Raw genomic sequence first — 17,714 nt, forward strand, 5'->3', positions numbered from 1 at the left:
TCGCTGATTCGAGTTTAGAATTCGAGTTTTTCTACAGTAAAAAACTCTCACAAACAATCACATCTAACTTTTTTGCTACAGTAAAAAGCTCTCACATAAAGTCACATCTCAACTCAAATTCTAAACTCGAATCAGCGAAGTGAACGGGGCCTGTATGTGTATATATTTGTAACTATGTTTGTTATAATAGCAAATCTTTTATGTGATACAACATTATATTCCGCAGTAACGCGCAGTATTCAGGCTCGTAAAATCTGAATATAAAATCTCAATGAGGAACCAAAATAAGAAAAAAAAAATAAGTTTCATGGCAAAAAACCAAGATAAAGTCAAAAAAGGACTAAAATGAATAAATAAATATTATTTTAGGGCAAAAGAAACCAAAGTAAAAAAATAAAATATTAGGGAAAAAATAAAAAAATGGTCAAAAAAGACAAAAATGAAGAAATTACTAAATTTTAGAGTAAAAGGAACCAAAACAAAAAAAAATAATAAAATGTAAGGAATAAAATAAAATAAAAAGAGTTAAAAAAGGATAAAATGGAGAAACAAATAAATTTTAAGGCAAAAGGAGCAAAAACAAACAATAAATAAAGTTTCAGATAAAAAATAAAAAAGAGGTAAAAAGGACTAAAATGAAGAAATAAATATTATTTGAGGGCAAAAGAAACCAAAGTGAAAAAAATAAAATTTTAGGGAAAAAATAAAAAATGGTCAAAAAAGACAAAAATGAAGAAATAACTAAATTTTAGAGTAAAAGGAACCAAAACCAAAAAAAATAATAAAATGTAAGGAATAAAATAAAAAAAGAGTTAAAAAAGGATAAAATGGAGAAACAAATAAGTTTTAAGGCAAAAAGAGCCAAAATGAAAAACTAAATAAAGTTGCAGGTAAAAAATAAAAAAGAGGTAAAAAGGACTAAAATGAAGAGATAAATAAGTTTTAGGGCAAAAACAAGAAAAAAAAGAAAAATTTTCAAGACAAAAAGTAAAAAAATAAAATAAAATAAGACTAAATGAAGAAATAAATAATTTTTAGGGCAAGAAGCAAAAAACATCGTCAATAAAAAAACCAAAAGGGAAAAATGAATAAATTTTAAGGTAAAAGGAACCAAAATAAAAATGAAAATAAAATTTTAGGACAAAAAGAAAAAAAAAATAAAAAGTTAAAAATACTAAAATAAAAAAAATGAAAAAGTTTTAGCATGAAAGGTAAAAACAACCTAAAATAAAAGACTAAAAAAAAGTGAGAAAGTTGTACACTTTCAATTAAAACTACATCGTTTTGGTTAGAAGTGCACTATTCAAAAAAACATTTTCTTACTTCAATTAACACTAAATGAGTAATAAACAAAAAAGAAGAGGGACCAAAAGGAAAGAAAAAGGTTAACAAAGCTTCTCCGAGAAGTTTTCTAAGGCATTTAGTATATAACATGAAAATGACCAAAACGCCCAAATAAAAAACAATGAAGGAATAAGAACCTGAGGGCAAAACGGTAAAAGCAAAAGTGAGGGAACACATATGAAATTTTCTAAAAAGCTGAGGCTAAAAAAGAGCTCACACCTATCGTATTTTCTAAGGCATTTGGTATATAACATAGAAATGACCAACACACCCAAACAAAAAACAATGAAGAAATAAGAAACTAAGAGCAAAACGATAAAAGTAAAAGTGAAGAGACACATATGAAATTTTCTTAAAAGCTGAGGGATAAAAAAGAGCTCACACTGTTCTTTGAACAGTAAAAGCCCGACCTCCTATAGTGTATAGTAGAATTACCCCTAATAAAACAAAAACAAAATTCTTGTAATGAACCCATTAAAAGATTTAGGGCTTATTCGGTTATATTTTTTAGTTATGGTGACTTAAACGTAGATTTTGAGTTGAATTTGAATTATAACTTGAGTTCAACTTGTAGCTTGAGTTTGTATTTGAATGTGCACATTTGAATTATGGTTTGAATTAGAAATATATTCGAGTTTATGTTTGAGTTGGTCAAAACTTGAATTTGTATTTAAATAATATTTTAAGAAAAACTCAATAGTGATGAAAAATTTTAATAAGATATATGGATGAGATTTTATTCGTCTATTCGTTGTGAACGCATAAGAAAAAAAATCATCTCAATCAGAATTAAAACTAAAAAAATAGTGTTTTTAAGAATAAAAAATATTGTTCATTAACTTAAATTTGAGTTTAAGAAATTAAGTTGAAGGGAGAACTTGAATTTAAATTTTAGCCCCAAACTTAAGTTAAAATTCAAATTCAAATTCAAGTTCAAACTCAAATTTTACAAAAAAAAAAACATAAACTTAAATAAAATTATAACTTGAATTTAAACTTTTTTTGAGTTTTGATATAAAAGAACAAGCCCTTAGGAATTCTTATCTTATTCCGTGTTTAACAAACTTTTTTTAGTTTTGATCTAAAAGAACAAGCCCTTAGGAATTCTTATCTTATTCCGTGTTTAACAAACTAATTTTGAGCTAATAACGCCAAAAACATTCTTGTGCTCCAATATATAAGAATATAAGATGAAAAATGAAACTAAAATAAAGTTAAAAAAAAAAAAGAAAAAAAAAAGAACCTTGAATCTCCCCTCCTCTGTTTTAAAGTTAACGGAGCACGTGCTGCGGTTCATAAGGTTATTGTGTCTAAAAATGACCAACACATTAAAGAAAAAGAAATGAGATCAAAGTAACAGCCTTCATGTTATCTAAACGGACCACATCCTAAGAAATTTAATTAGGAACTAACAGGACTCAATTCAAAAAATTTCATACACAGCAGTTTATCTTCCCCCAATCTTGATTTCATCAGTTCCGTCACCACGGAAGGTTCCCAGCGACAAATGCATGACTGGCGGCAATTTAAAAATAGCCGCCACATGAAGAATAAATACAGAACTGGACAAGATTTTCTTGGCAATCCATCAAGCCATTATCCAATTTTAATCATCACCTTAAAGGGCTGACAACCCAACCTGTAATTGGACTCTGCCTGCGAACTCTGGTTTTCCCATGTGAACCACTCTGCAACCTCTCAAGAACTGCATACGTAATCGAGTCTGGAGTAAGTCCCTGCTGCTTGAGTTTAGCATACAAATCAACTGCCTCAGCAGTTCTCCCACACCTCTCAAGACAGTCGAGTAAGATGTTGTATGTCACAATGTTGGGACTGCAGCCATCAGCGAGCATCTCATCGAACAGCCTGCAGGCCATCTCGACTTTATTAGTCTTACCAAAGCACTCAATGAGAGTGCTATACGTAACAACATCAGGACAAAATCCTTTTTCCTGCATCTCCTTAAATCTCATGTGTGCTTCATCTACATTGCCATTTTTCCCAAGGCAATTGATCAAGGAATTGTAAGAGACAATATCAGGTCTGCAATCGCTGTTCTCAAGTTCTTCAAACAAATTAACAGCCTCGTCGACTTTTCCAGCTCTACCAAAGCTGGCAATTAGGATATTGTAGGTGATTATGTCCGGTGCAGGGCCATCTTTTTTCATCTCTTCATAAAGCTCATGGAGATGGGATATTTGCTTCAACCTGCCAAGAGCTGAGAATACCATGTTATACATGATAGTATCAGGAGTGATTCCTTTCTCATGAATCTTATTCAGCAGGTCCATGGCCTCTGCCGTTTTACCTGCGCTGCACAAACTCTCCAACATGGACACGAATGCTTCTCTATCACCCTTCTCATGGAAGCTCCACATGTTGCAAAAAAGTCTATGAGCTTCACTAGCATGGCCTAATTTGCTCAATGTCCTAACAAGATAAGCATATATCGACCTAGTCATGTACTTCTTTGACAATTCCACGACCTCATCTAATCTACCAAGCTTCCCTTCAACAACCAGAGCATTCAAAATCACACTATATGTAAAGTCATTAGGCCTACAATTGTTCTCCACCATTTTTGAGAAAACAAAGATGGCCTTATCAACCATCTTGTTCCTAGCAACAGCCTCAATCATAGTATTATAAGCAATCAAATTCGGAGTATAGCCCATTGTTATCATTTCCTGAAAATAAGCCAACGATTCGTCAGCCTTACCAGATTTTCCAGTCATTCTGATCATAATCGTGTACGTAAACTCATCAGGCCTACAGTGCTTCCTTCTCATATCTTCGAAAATTTTGTAAGCTTGGTCAACCTACCAAAAAGCTGCACATCAGATGATCAGAATTCCAGCAAGCGAAACCCTAGCAAAGTTTCAATCTTTCAGGAAAAGAGGTACGAAAAATGTAGGTTTTGAAGGGAAAAACTTACTTTTTTCTCTTATTATTATTAGTGTAACGTAAACCTAATTTATAGGATACCAAGTACCCTTACAGCTCATAAAAATTCAAATAAACTCTTATCTTATCTAAATCTATCTAGATCCGGTGTTTATCTAGAAAAACCGAAATTTCCTATCTCCTAGGATCCTAATCCCAAACTAAGGGATTTGGCTCTTTAATTCAAAAACTGAAAAGATAAAATCTTCTAATTTCCTACAAAATGATAAATTCAGGGGGGGGAGGAAAGAAGTCAAAACCTTTTCATCCTTGGCCAAGGCATCCAAGAGCATGTTGTAAGCAAAAATGTCCAGTTTAGAGCCTCGCCGTCGCATTTCACGATACGTCTCGAAGGCTCTAGAAGAATCGTACGAGCGGAGATAGGCCTGAAGCAAGCACTTGTAAGTGTAAGATGTCATCGTGAGATTCCATTTCTTGACCAGACCTAGGCACATCTCGAGATCCTCGCAATGGCCGAACAATCCGATCAAGATATTAACGGTGGAGATCGTGCCGCGCACGCCGGACCGGTCCATGTCGGAGAGGACGGAACGGACGAGGTCGAGGCGGTCGGTGGAGACCGAATTGGAGAGGATGAGGAGGAGGCGGGTGTAGGTGAAGGAGTCATGGCGGAAATTGGGGGAAATTGAGGGGCAAAAGTGGAAGAACCGCAGGGCGAGGCGAGGGTGGTTTAGGGATTTGAGGATCTCGGAGGCCTCGGCTGGGGTGAGGGAGATGGAGAGGGAGCTGAGGAAGTCGGCGAGGTCGGAGAAGGGGTCCGACGACGCCGACGGCGACTGGCGGAGGAGGATGCGAGTGGCCTTGCAGACGAGGTCGCGGCGGGGCAGAGGGTAACCTCGGACGTCGGAAGGGAGGGGTGGCGGCGGCGTGACCTCCGCCGAGAGGGAACGACCGGTCGGGGAGGTTGAGGTTATTTTGGCGGTGTATTTCGTGGCGTAGTGGCGGCGCGTGGCCGACACGGCGGTGGTTATAGCGAGGCTGAGGTTTGGGTTGCGGCGCCTCATGGTGGTTTGGTTTCTGCTCTGCCTTTTTCGTTTTTCCTTAAACGCGCCGATCTGAACTCGGGAGACTGATCAGGGAGATTTATGGAGCGCACAACGACGTCGTTTCAGAACTGTTGGATGGTGATTTGGCTTGGCTTTAAACAAGAATTTGAACTTCTATTGACTTGTGTTAATGCATGCACAACAAGAACGAAAATCATATTATCGGCGTTGCTGATTTGCGAGTTCATTGTGGAAGAAGAATTCAGAGTACACTTTGATCAGATACCACTTTATCATAATTACGAAGCAATTTTCTATTCGCTTATTCATCTGTGTTACGACACCAAACAAGTGAAAATGGCAATACATGATAAAATCCACGTCGAACTATAACGACAGCAAAAGTTGGTTGAGAAACGACAAAGAAGCAGAAAGGGTGAAAAGAGATAAAGGGACGACAGATCCAACAAAACAATAGACTGAAGAGGACAGCACCTGTCTTTGAAAAGCAAACCGAAAAAAGAAAAACGATGCCAAAAATGGAAAACGACAGTAAAAGAACCAAAAGACAACCTAATGAAAGACAATAGATGAAAGAACGACAAACAAGATAGAAACGGCAACTCAGAGCATTAACTGCAACTAAAAGAACGACAACGATTGATTACAGAAAGAAATTTCAAAAGGACACCGGGAAATGATAACGACATACTAGACAAAAACAACAACTAAAGTTACAAACGACAATAACAGAAAAAACCACAACAAATTGAAAAACGAAAAGGTGTGAAACTGCTTTAACCGTAAAAACGACAAGAGAGGATGGCGATTGAAATAAAAAGGGAAAAAACCACTCACGGTAAAAAAAATATTATTTATGTCACTTTACTCAAAAATAAACAGTTATCATTCAATTAATAAAAATAAAATAAAATGTCATAATAACACCTAAATATTTAGAATGACATAAAAATAGGATTGCACAAAACCATGGCAAACTGATGTAGCAGAATGGAGAAGATAGAGTTTTACCTGCCAAATCCGGATGATAGACAGGACATAAAATTCTAAATCTACCTAAATAAACTTTACAAGGGGAAAATCTCCCAGATTAGAGAGAAAACACTCAACTCAATTTAATCTTATTAATCAAGTCATACTATTATAATAGGTAATGTGACTATATATATTCAATTTTACAAAATGATAACAAAATACTACTAAAACAAACGACACACTAATAATAAAGTAAAGTTAAATTTGTGAGCTAAAACAAACGACAATGAAAATATAAAAACAATTATTACTAGCTAGATCTCTCTATGTCACAATTAACTCATTTGATGAATATTAATAGCTCGTTTAGTTCATAGATTTGAACACACATTTCAAAAAAATTTGAATTTTATCTCTACAACAAAAATGTAATATTCAAAACTTTTAATTCAAACAAAGGTCAAACGGTTTTTTTTTTAATAAAAAAAGTGCAACGAACAATATGAAGCCAAAGTTACCCAACTAATTGCTCTAGAGCAAAGGGTTGTGGATGGATATAGTGGGAACAAAGACGGAGGCTGTGAGTCAGTTTTTATTGTTAAATTGAGTCTTTTCAGATAGTCAAAGGAAAGAGAGTTATGAAATTCTCTCTTTTGTGCCCTATTTCTTGTTTACTTTCCTAATTCCCACTGAAAAGGGATCCTCGGTAAGGGATTTTTTTTTTTCGAAGTAATCTCTTTTAGGCTTCTACGAGCAAATAAAAGTCTCTTTAGGCTTTAAATATATGTTCATATAAATCTAGATCTTTGGAAGTTTACCTCTATCTATATACACATTTCTCATAGTTTTGTTTGGTTTTGTTATTTTAAGTATATTTTGGTCTTGTTTCCATGAAGGTTCAACGACATGAGTTTGCACCTCATACTAGTTTAAACAATATTTTTCCCAAGATTAAATTTCCTCATCAAAAAGTAGAACGTGCGAGATCAATAATTTTCTATCAAAAGTATTTTTTCTTATTTCTTATGTTTATTTTTTTCTTATTTGTGTAGATATCACCAGATATTAATTTTGAGAATATATCCATACAAATATCAACGTATATCCGGATACTAACGTAAAATTGTGAAAGGAAAAGATAGATACTGATACTTTACGAATGTTGTCTGGAAAGTATTGATATATTTCACGGATTATTGATGAAAAAATATTTTTATCCAGTCTGATATTATAAGATAGGCACAAGGATTACAAATATGCATTTCATGACCTCACGCTTATTTGTGTTCGGATCTCATTATCTGTATTGGAATTGTCATGTGCTTTATTTATTTGATCGAATGAAAAAATATTATTTTAAATTATAAAATTATTCCTTTTCATTTAAAAAAAAAATAAGGACAAATGACTTTTGATAAATACGATTCAAATTCAAATTAGAAAAATATTTTAACATAGCGTGTAAACGTTACTATTCAAGATAATGTTTTCTAGTGATTATTAAAATGTAAATACTTAATTTCCATTTAGCAAATGTGATTCACATTTCAGGTCACAAACTTTATCAGAATTGAATGCAGAGACCGTGGAAGATTACCATTCTCGATATACACACACACACATACATACATATTATATACACAGACGGTCAAAAACATAGATAAAATTATACTTGATGTTTAAGTGACTTTTATTAGTTTTTCTGGCATTTATGAGTTTATAACCAGTACACTCCTTATTCTTTTCATAATTCGAATTATAATAGTTTAAATTTTTTATTATAGTATTTTTTTCACAAAAAATTCATATTCAACTTTCTTACTACAACATTTTCTTTCACATAAATTTACTTTTAAAATCAACTTCTTAATTGGAGTTCGTGAAGAAACAAAAAAAAACCCACGCAGCCACGTGCACTGTCCGAAGTGATGTCTGACTTTTTTTTTTTTTTTTCCTTCGTAAAAATGAATCATTCAGCCATTTTCCAAAGGGAAAATAAGAGGAAATATTTCAAAAAAAAAATGGACAACTGAGAAGACATCATGACAAAACCGAACCTTTTCTTTGAAGAAGAAGAAGAGAGGAAGGAATGGTGATGTAAAGCCCAGTTTTGATGCATATGTATTGGTGAATTTTTATTATTATTATTTTTTTTTCATTTGGCTGAAAGTGTGGAACGCCATATATATGGTGCCATGTTTACTTAATAAACCAATTAATATATAATATAACTATTATCCACTTGGTTTGCTCATTTAGTTCGGTAATATGGATATGGATAAATACTTGCAAGCCATCTATATATATATATATATATATATATATATATATATATCTCCACACGTGCATGACTATGTAGTATATATAATCGGAGTTCGAATATAATAGAAGTAATAACATTTTTTTCTCTTTTTATTTTTTTATTATTATTATTAATTTTTGCTTAAGTAATGACAGTAATAACTTAACTATATATACTAGTGATCGTTCTATTAGCTAGGAGCCAAGCCAAACACGATATATATCTAACGTCAATGTCAGCCAAATTCTTTATTTATTATCGAACATAGATCAGTAAACTTGTCCAAGATTAAACTTACAAGTTCCCAACACACATTAAAGAAAAGACGTCAACAATATACAACACTACACGAAATTTCAACATTAGCCACGAGCGTGACAATATTGGGTACATTATATAAAAGCGGTGCCAGGACTCCAATTCTAAACCAACTACTTTTGTGATACTAATTCACGTATCGTGAGTTGTCATTTTTTTATTGATAGATACAATATTTTCATGTTAATAAACATGATAATTTCTTAAATATCTATCAACAAGAAGAAATATGACTACTCACAGTACGGTATGACTAAGTTAATTAGTATTAAAAAGTTGGGATCAGAGTTGGATTTATTCTTAGAACAAGTACGTGTTCAACTAATTAACGTGATAGATCGGGTTTGGCAACTTGAAGGTTCTCAAGCCGCTGTTTGTTCCTAAGAGATCGCTCCATTGGTCCCCTATGTTCCCAACAATTCTATATTTGGATTCCTCTAACTTCTTCCTCTGACCTGATTTGAACTCAAGTGATGTTCCTGCATAATTTGAATCCGGCCTGCAGCAATAAAAGCAAGTTAAAAATACCATGAAATCAAAATATTTTTAACTAGTAATTGATCCATATCAAGACCAAGCTGACCAAAGAGCTTACCTGAGTATAACTTTTTCCCATGTTTCGTATCCAACATTTCTTAAATTATTTTCAGTGTCGGTTCTTAGGTCTTCTGTTCTCAGTGAAAGAAACACAACCTTAATTCCCAAGGTCCCTAACTTCTTGTACAGCTCAAGAGTCGCAGGCAACGCGGGGCTTTCTTCCAAGGCGTGTTCATTATTGGATGGCTTCGCCCTGAAATATCACTGAAAACATTACGATTTCGTACTCGTGTATGACAAATTATAAGTTGAAGTTTATGAGAAAATAGACACGACCATTTATTACACATTAAGGATCTATTTATTTTGCATGTCGTTTGAATTATAGTTCAAACTTTTTTGTTATAATATTTTCTTTTAAAAAAATTTGAACGTGAACTCAAATTTTTTTTTTATTCAAACCCTGTGAAGTAAATTTTCTTTTTTGTGCAAATAGATCATAAATTTAAATTTCTATTCAAATTTATAAACCAAACAAGCTATAACTGTGCATAAAAGGGTGATTAAAGAAACAATGCATATCATTTGCATATATAGAGCAATTAAACGTGATATCGACTAAAACTACGAAATTGAATCATACACGTGATCGGTTAATTAATTGGTTGCATTTGGTGGTTCAATAATATTTATTGGACCGTGTGTAATGAAGCGCTGCTAGCAATATCCATATGATTCAAACAATTATAAGCTCTCTAAGTTACATATTTGCCATGTTATAGCTGTTGGATTGTGTATTTGTCTCACATCGCTAAGTTATTGGGCTGCTGTGATGTTTATATATGAATTGGGTACCCTCTCTTTTTTGAGCTAATTTTTAAGAATGAGTTCTACCCAGCTCATCTAATATAGTTTCAGAGCCAAATTTTTGCAGGCGGTGGTTTGTTAGCATCAGTACAAAACACAAATGGAGTCCACTTTGATTTTTGTTTCTATACAAATAGATAGAAATCCATGCATGCATGGGGACGAATATTGTATATAATAAATATTACTATAATATATATATATAGATGAGGATCACGTACGTACCTAAATCCATGTTTGGGGATGAAGTGATTTAAGTTGGTGAGTGCAGTCTCATCTATATCAAAGACCCACACGTGAATCTTGCCGTCGTAGGGAAGGTTGAGGTTCTTGGCGTATTCATAAGCCTCTTCGGTAACCACTTTCGAATCCTTCTCGTACTGACAACCGAGCATGTAACGCCATATGTAGCCCTCACATTCCTCCGGATACATTGCCCAGTCAACGAGGTTGTTTGTCTCGATGCCGAATCGCCAACTCAGGCACCATTCCTCGTCGACGAAGCTGACGCCTGCACCAGATTTCGTACGGAGAAGGGAAATTTTGTTGGTTATATCATGAGGGTATTCATAGCCAGCTTGGGCTGATGTTGCCGCAAGAACTGTGGCAAGGAAGAAAGATAACAACATTTTGGGCATTGATTTGTTCAATATCGCTTGATTTGCTTCAGAAATTAAGTTTTAATCTTGGAACTGACAATGTGTCCTCTTAAATAGCCTCTTTCATTGTTAAATGCCCCCAGTTTTGGATATAATTACTTGTGATGATCTGCTTAATTTGTGGTTTCTTAGTCTAAAAGTGATAGATAAAGGAGATCTTAAACAATCAAATCATGTCTTAATATTTAAAAAAAAAAAAAAAAGCAAAGAAATGCTTTTAACTATAGGTTCTCATGCTTTGATGTTATTTGACTCTGTTAAATGATATGATACGGGAAAGAGGAAACAAATACTTTTTAAAGTTAGCTCCGGATTTTTAATCGTTACACTTGATTAATATTATTTTTAATTAAATAAATTATATTAGTTAAAAATGTATTAATTAATAATAAGAGATAAAAAATTTAAATTTATGCACTTTAAAAATAAATTTAGCAATTTTTTCTATAATAAAATATTAGATACTGTTTGATACGCTAAAAATTTAAAATAATAATCCGAGATAAGGCTCAAGGGAGCATCTGGGACTTGGGGGAACTTATCGGGTGATAACTTGCAATTGCATTAAGACAAACAAGAGTAGGTGGGGCATTTGACTTTGCACGTGCCTGCAGCCTACTCGAGCATAATTTTCACGTGCTGAATTTTATAATTTATTACGTCGTTGACTTGCATATAATATGGATACTTGCATGTAATATGAATTTTATAATTTAGGACATGTGCAAAGCCTGATTTTCTTTTTAAATACGTTACAGATCTATCTATATATATATATATATATATATACACATATATAATCACCACTAAATATCTCTTTTTTTTTTTATTGCTTTAGAAATATGAGGAAGTTGTTTTTCATATTAGAAAAGATGCTTCAAAGGGCAACTTAAAAAAAAAAAAAAACAAAAAAAAAAGAATGATCATTTTGGCGGCTATTTTTCCCTACCTTCACTTAAATTGATGCTTTATCCGGACTTTAGGCTCAGTTAACACGTAACTTCATAGCCAAACGTAACATGCAAACAAAAGGAGTCCAAAAGAATAAGAAGCTTATAAGTACTAATACTTGAAATTTGGATCAAAATAATTCTCATTCACACCAAACGTTTACAATACTAGGCTGATAAATATATGCACAGAATAGTAATAAAAAGGAAACTAATCAATCCTAATTGACACTTAATTAACACCTAATTGATGCCTAAATGACGACCCATAATTAAAATGTTCACACCTAAATTAAGAAACTAATCACAAAATATATTTTACATTTAAACACTCACCCTTAAATTGATGCATATCAATTTGCCTAAAAGAAACACTTGAGAATATTCTGGAGGGTATTGATTAACTGATCCTGCAATCCTCTAGTACCACAAAAAATTGTCTTCAGCTGCTACCAACGGCGAGCCACTTTTAACAACATCATTTTGTGTCTTTGTTTCAACAATTGCAACAGTAGAGGTCGTTTTAAAATTTTTCTTTCACCTCCTGACTTTTTGATTTTCATCCTACCACTTCTCGTACCCGTCTTCCGATTCAAGCGGCGGCTTTATTTTTCCATGAATATAAGAGAGTTTTTCCCTTTTAGCAATATGCATCTCCATCAATTGGGACCAAACATCATAGTTTGAATCATTGAGAATTATTCCAGCATAAAAATGTCTTCAAATTGAATAACAATGGCAACAGATTTGTCCCGGATGATTCAACATTCTTTTCACTCATTTTTCTTTCTCTTTTTTTCCTTTTTTTCTTCTTTTTTTTCTTTACATATATTTTTTATTTTTTTATAATACGTGCGTTTAAATTAAAAATAATGGGACCAAACAAACCTAGGTCTCATTTGCTTTGCGGATTCAAGTTTTCAATTCGAGCTGAGATGTGACATTTTCTGAAAGCTTTTAACTGTAGCAGAAAAAGTTAAATGCAACATTTTCTGAGAGCTTTTAACTGTAAAAATTTAAAACTGAAAACTCAAATCAGTGAAATGAATGAGGCCCTAATGACTCAAACGCATAAAACAAAGAAAAAAAAGTATATAAACGAGAAAAGTGATATTTTTTTTATTTGAATAAAGCTAAATATTTAAGCATCTCATATTGTCAGAGACACTAATTACAGTACTTGAACAACTGATCAACTCCGTCATGCAAACTTAAGAATACCAAAATCACACAAAAACAATTAGGCTGGTTTTATTTGAACACCCCTATTCATATTAAAATTTCTAATAACAAAAAGGTACTCACATAAAATGATAAAAAAGACAATTATAATAGACTTAATTACGTGATTAAATTTTATAGTAAAAAGGAAACTAATTACATAGTTTTTTTCTTTCAATACACCCACATTATTATATCCCAAATTATAAACTATTGTTATTTTGAAATCTATAGTAGAGCCCTAATTTTTATATTTTAATGACTATTAAAAAAATAGATGAGAATTAAGTTTAATTTTCTTTGCAATTTGTAGTGCGGTTTTTCTGTCTTTTTTCTCGTTTTATGTTTATGTTTTTTTAATCATTTTGTTTTTTTAATGGCTAATCATTTAATTTTTTTTATAAAGTTGATTTTTTTTTAAGTTTCGTTCTCTGTTTTTCTTAAGCTCTTTTGAATTCACTTGTTCCATTTTGTCTTTTTTTATCAACACCTCAATTGATATAATAATTATCTCATGTTTATGTTCTTTATTGTTAAAGTATGTAATTATAATTATGTATGAATAAGGGCTGCATACCGAAAACTTCAGAAAAAAAAATTATAGAGATAAAGAAACAATAAATTAAAATAAAATTGTGGGTGTGGAAGAAAATTTAAATGATCAAGAATTATAATATTATGAAAATAGTTAGGGATGGTTTTGGAATAATAGGGATCGATGTGTAAAAAGTAAATTTAGTTTTTTAAAAATTGTAAAGGGTGTGTATTTAAAAAGGGGTGTGGAGAGTAAAAAAAAAAAACATGTGAATAGGAGCCCAAACTATTATTACATCAATTTCATTTCATATATAAAGGACAATATATCTCAGCATGGCGACTTTCCTTTGATCCAAGGATAGCAAATGGCGTAGATACCAGCTTTAGGATAAAAAAAGACACGGTCCATTAGAATACACACTCCAACGACACTTGGTGCAATCATCTTGTTTTTTCAGTAGCAGTTTAGAGTAACTCCAACTATATTAATTATTTTGTGTGTTTAGTTAAAATAATTAATGATTTAGTCTTTTTTTTTTTTTTTTAGTTTTTCTCTATTCCAACTATTAGTTAAATGGTTAGCTATTTTGATTAAAGCATTTTCTATTAGGTAAATATAACTAGCAAGAAGTGGCTACTTATTTATTCTTTTTATTATTTTATTCTTTTTATTATTTTATTCTTTATTTTGACATAAAGTAAAACTTAAAAAAATTATATTTTAAACTCAAAAAAATATTAAAATAATTTATGTTTAGTTAAAATATAGAGTATGATTAGAGTGACTCATTAAAAAGTTACTAATTAAAATAGCTTTTAATATTTTTATTTAGAATTTAACTAAAACATAGATAGCTCTTTTGGAGATGCTTAGCGAGAAAATGTCGAACCAGTGAAATTCATTAGGGCTACACTGGAAGCTGAACGTGTATTCTGCGTGGGGCATGTAATCCATGGTATTCAGGCACACTTGATAAGAAAACAAAGACGACAATATTACAAGGACTCGAGGAGTACTGAAAAAAATGGCCATTTTGTTTAGGGTGTGTTTTCTTGTTTTGTTTTGGTTGGTTGTGTTTGGTGATTTGCTGTTTGATATGCCGTTTTGCTTGTTTGCTTGGTTTGAATTTGCCGATTTGCTTTTTTGTGTTTGCTATTTGCTTTGTTGTTTGGGGGTTTTTTTTTTTTTTTTTTGTTCTTTTGCTATTTTTCGGTGAATGAAAGGATTGAAGAAGAAAACGCTCTAATACCAACTTGAAATTCGGATCAAAATAATTCTCAACTTGAAATTTGGATCAAAATAATTCTCATTCACACCAAATGTTTACAATACTAGGTTGATAAATACATGTAGAGAATAGTAAGAAAAAGGAAACTAATCAAAATCCTAATTGACACCTAATTAACAAAATGACAGCCCATAATTATTCTGTTCACACCTAAATCAAAAATTTAATCACAAAATATGTTTTACATTTCAACACTAATTCGGTTGTTTCATAGGTTTGAATCACAATTCACAAGTGAATATTTGTACTATATTATTGTTTTCTCTCACAATTCCATAGCAGTCAATTTGAAATTTTTAATCAAATATTTTCTCAAACACTTAACGGACACAATGTAATTCTCATCCAAGTAACGTTTTTTGTTTTTAATTTATTAAAAAAAATAAAATGTTATATATTGAATTTATTTTTTCATTTTTTAATTTGGTAACCAATTTTTTATGTTCTTTTCTTTTTAAAAAAAATTAAAATCTCATGAGTAACAAAAAAAATGTGTGATAACCATAATTGTGTTAAATATTTAAAAGAATGAAAACAAAATGCATCGCTTGGCGTCGGGCTGATAAGCTGAGATTGACAACGACCTCTGGCTGATGAGTCAGGATCAATCAAAACAACAGACCAAGAATAGTACTGTCGACGTGAAGATAAAAGTTCGACGATTATCTTTATAATAAATAAAACCTTAAATAGTAATCAATAATCCGTGTAGTTTTAACAGTATAAATACAAATTAATATACTTGATCAATAATAGGAAGAAATAATTGTCCAAAATCATCGGAACACATTAATAGAAACTAATAATTGGCTTCATATTGTTTATTTGTAAAATCGCAGACTTTTTGTCCAAACCTATGAACAAACAAAGGCCAAACCATTCTTTTTCCCGAAAGTGCAATGAACAATACGAAGCCAAAGCTTTCAAACCAATTACTTTAGAGCCAAAGGGTTTGTGGATGGAGATAGTGGGCACAAAGGTGGAGGCAGACGCGGAGGTGATGCGTAGATTTTTTTTTTTTTTTTTTTTTGAAGGAAGATTTTTTTTTTTTTTTTTTTTGTGAAGGAAGATTTTTTTTTTCTTGTTGATTTGATGCGATGAATTACAATACAAGACAGATTTTTTCTTGTTAAAGTGAGTTTTCTCAGAGAGTCAAAGATTAAAGAGCTTCGAAATTCTCTCTTTGGTGGCCCCTTTTCTTGTTTAGTTTCCTAATTCCGATTGAAAAAAGAAATCCTCTTTTTTTGCTATGGAAAAGTTCCAATTTATTCAATATATTGGAACAAGATGAATGCTCCAAAGCTGTAATAAGACCAAACTCAGCAACAGCAAGTTCCGCATACACAGCTGAAACACTTTTCATGGTCTTTGTTTTGAAAACTACACCCTGGCCTTCATCTGAAGAACCGCCGCAACTGTAACTTTTCAAAGGAGATCCTCGATATCTCTTAATAGGAGTTTTTTGAGACTAATCTCTTTTAGGCTTTCAATATAGTTACAATATAAATCTAGATCTTCGGTAGTTTACCTCTATCCAGATAACATGTCTGATAGTCTTGTTTCGTTTTGGTCCTTTTTTTTTTTCTTTTTTCTTTTTTCTTTTTAGATTTGAGGCTCATATTTTAGAGTTTAAATTTCACGTAGTTTAAAATCGTCAACATAAAATTATGATTTACCAGTGAAAATGACCAACTCTCATATTATGGGCCGTTTAATATAACTTTTGTTTTTGCTTTCGGTCAGTAGAGAAAATAAGTAAAAATTTTACTTTTTCAGTAAGTATTTGAAATAAAATAATTTAATAAATTAAAATTATTTTTTAATTTTCTAATAAACAATAAAAGCATTGAAAATTGAAATTGAGAGTATGTTCATTTCACAACTCAAGTTATAATTTGAGTTATGTATGTGAGAGAAAAATATTATAATAAAAAAATTGAATTTAAATTTTTGTGAAACAAAATACTATAATAATAAAACTTACGTTGTGACATAAACAAGCCTTAAGTTTATAATACCTTAATGAAACTCTAGTGCAAGTTTTCAAGTCTATTCAGAAATGTTTTTTTTAGAAGCTTCATTTATGGCTTTAATTGTAAGCTCTTTTGAAAAACCAAAATAACATCTGTTGTCCTAAATAATAAAATGTTAACAAAATAAGCCCCCTCCGTTAAGTTTTTATACAAAAAGTAATATTTAAGTTTTTTTATTCTGAGAGTATTTTAGTAGGTTTATGTTTAAATTTAAAACTAATTTAAATTTACCTTTTTAATTATTATGCATTCATTATTGATTAAATCTAAGTTAAAAATTTTATGAATTTTTTAATTAAAATCCTAAGGAATGAGACTTTTTTATTAACATTTCATTCTTCATGAAAACGTTACGTTTTATAAATTAGACGACAAAGTATTACAAAAAGTATAATTCATAATGAATTTTTGTAATTAATCCAATGAATAAAGTAGTCATAGGGGACAAAAGCGATAGCAAATTAAAAAAGGGCAATGCCTGTAGAACTTCATTTAAGCGTGAAAACGAAAACCACCGAAACGACGAGAAAAGATGATAAAAGAACGTCAAGGAATGTTTTAAACAGCACTCAAGAAAGAAGACCATCTTCGATGAGAAATGAAAAAGTAGCAGCAGAAAAAGACAATATATTAACTCAAAACCTACCATTTTTTTTAAGGTGAAGGCAAAAACGACAATGAGGTCAGGAAACGAGGACCAAAGAGGGAAAA

At 31.7% G+C, this 17,714-nt stretch overlaps 2 protein-coding genes across 2 annotated transcripts; both read right to left on the reverse strand.

Moving 5' to 3' along the window:
• Window positions 1-2,603: 2,603 nt before the first annotated feature.
• On the reverse strand, window positions 2,604-5,531 carry LOC21408958 (pentatricopeptide repeat-containing protein At1g51965, mitochondrial). Its single transcript, XM_010099859.2, has 2 exons — window positions 4,548-5,531; window positions 2,604-4,163 (listed from the first exon to the last, which is right to left on the reverse strand). Exons 1-2 carry the CDS (start codon window positions 5,310-5,312, stop codon window positions 2,958-2,960), a joined length of 1,971 nt encoding a protein of 656 aa, XP_010098161.1. The 5' UTR covers window positions 5,313-5,531; the 3' UTR covers window positions 2,604-2,957.
• Window positions 5,532-9,231: 3,700 nt separating this feature from the next.
• LOC21408959 (acid phosphatase 1) lies at window positions 9,232-10,943 on the reverse strand. The gene is made up of 3 exons (XM_010099860.2): window positions 10,540-10,943; window positions 9,506-9,700; window positions 9,232-9,409 (listed from the first exon to the last, which is right to left on the reverse strand). Exons 1-3 carry the CDS (start codon window positions 10,941-10,943, stop codon window positions 9,232-9,234), a joined length of 777 nt encoding a protein of 258 aa, XP_010098162.2.
• Window positions 10,944-17,714: the final 6,771 nt, after the last annotated feature.

Source organism: Morus notabilis, unplaced genomic scaffold (assembly GCF_000414095.1).
Source record: "Morus notabilis unplaced genomic scaffold, ASM41409v2 Scaffold307, whole genome shotgun sequence".
Lineage (NCBI taxonomy): Eukaryota > Viridiplantae > Streptophyta > Magnoliopsida > Rosales > Moraceae > Morus > Morus notabilis.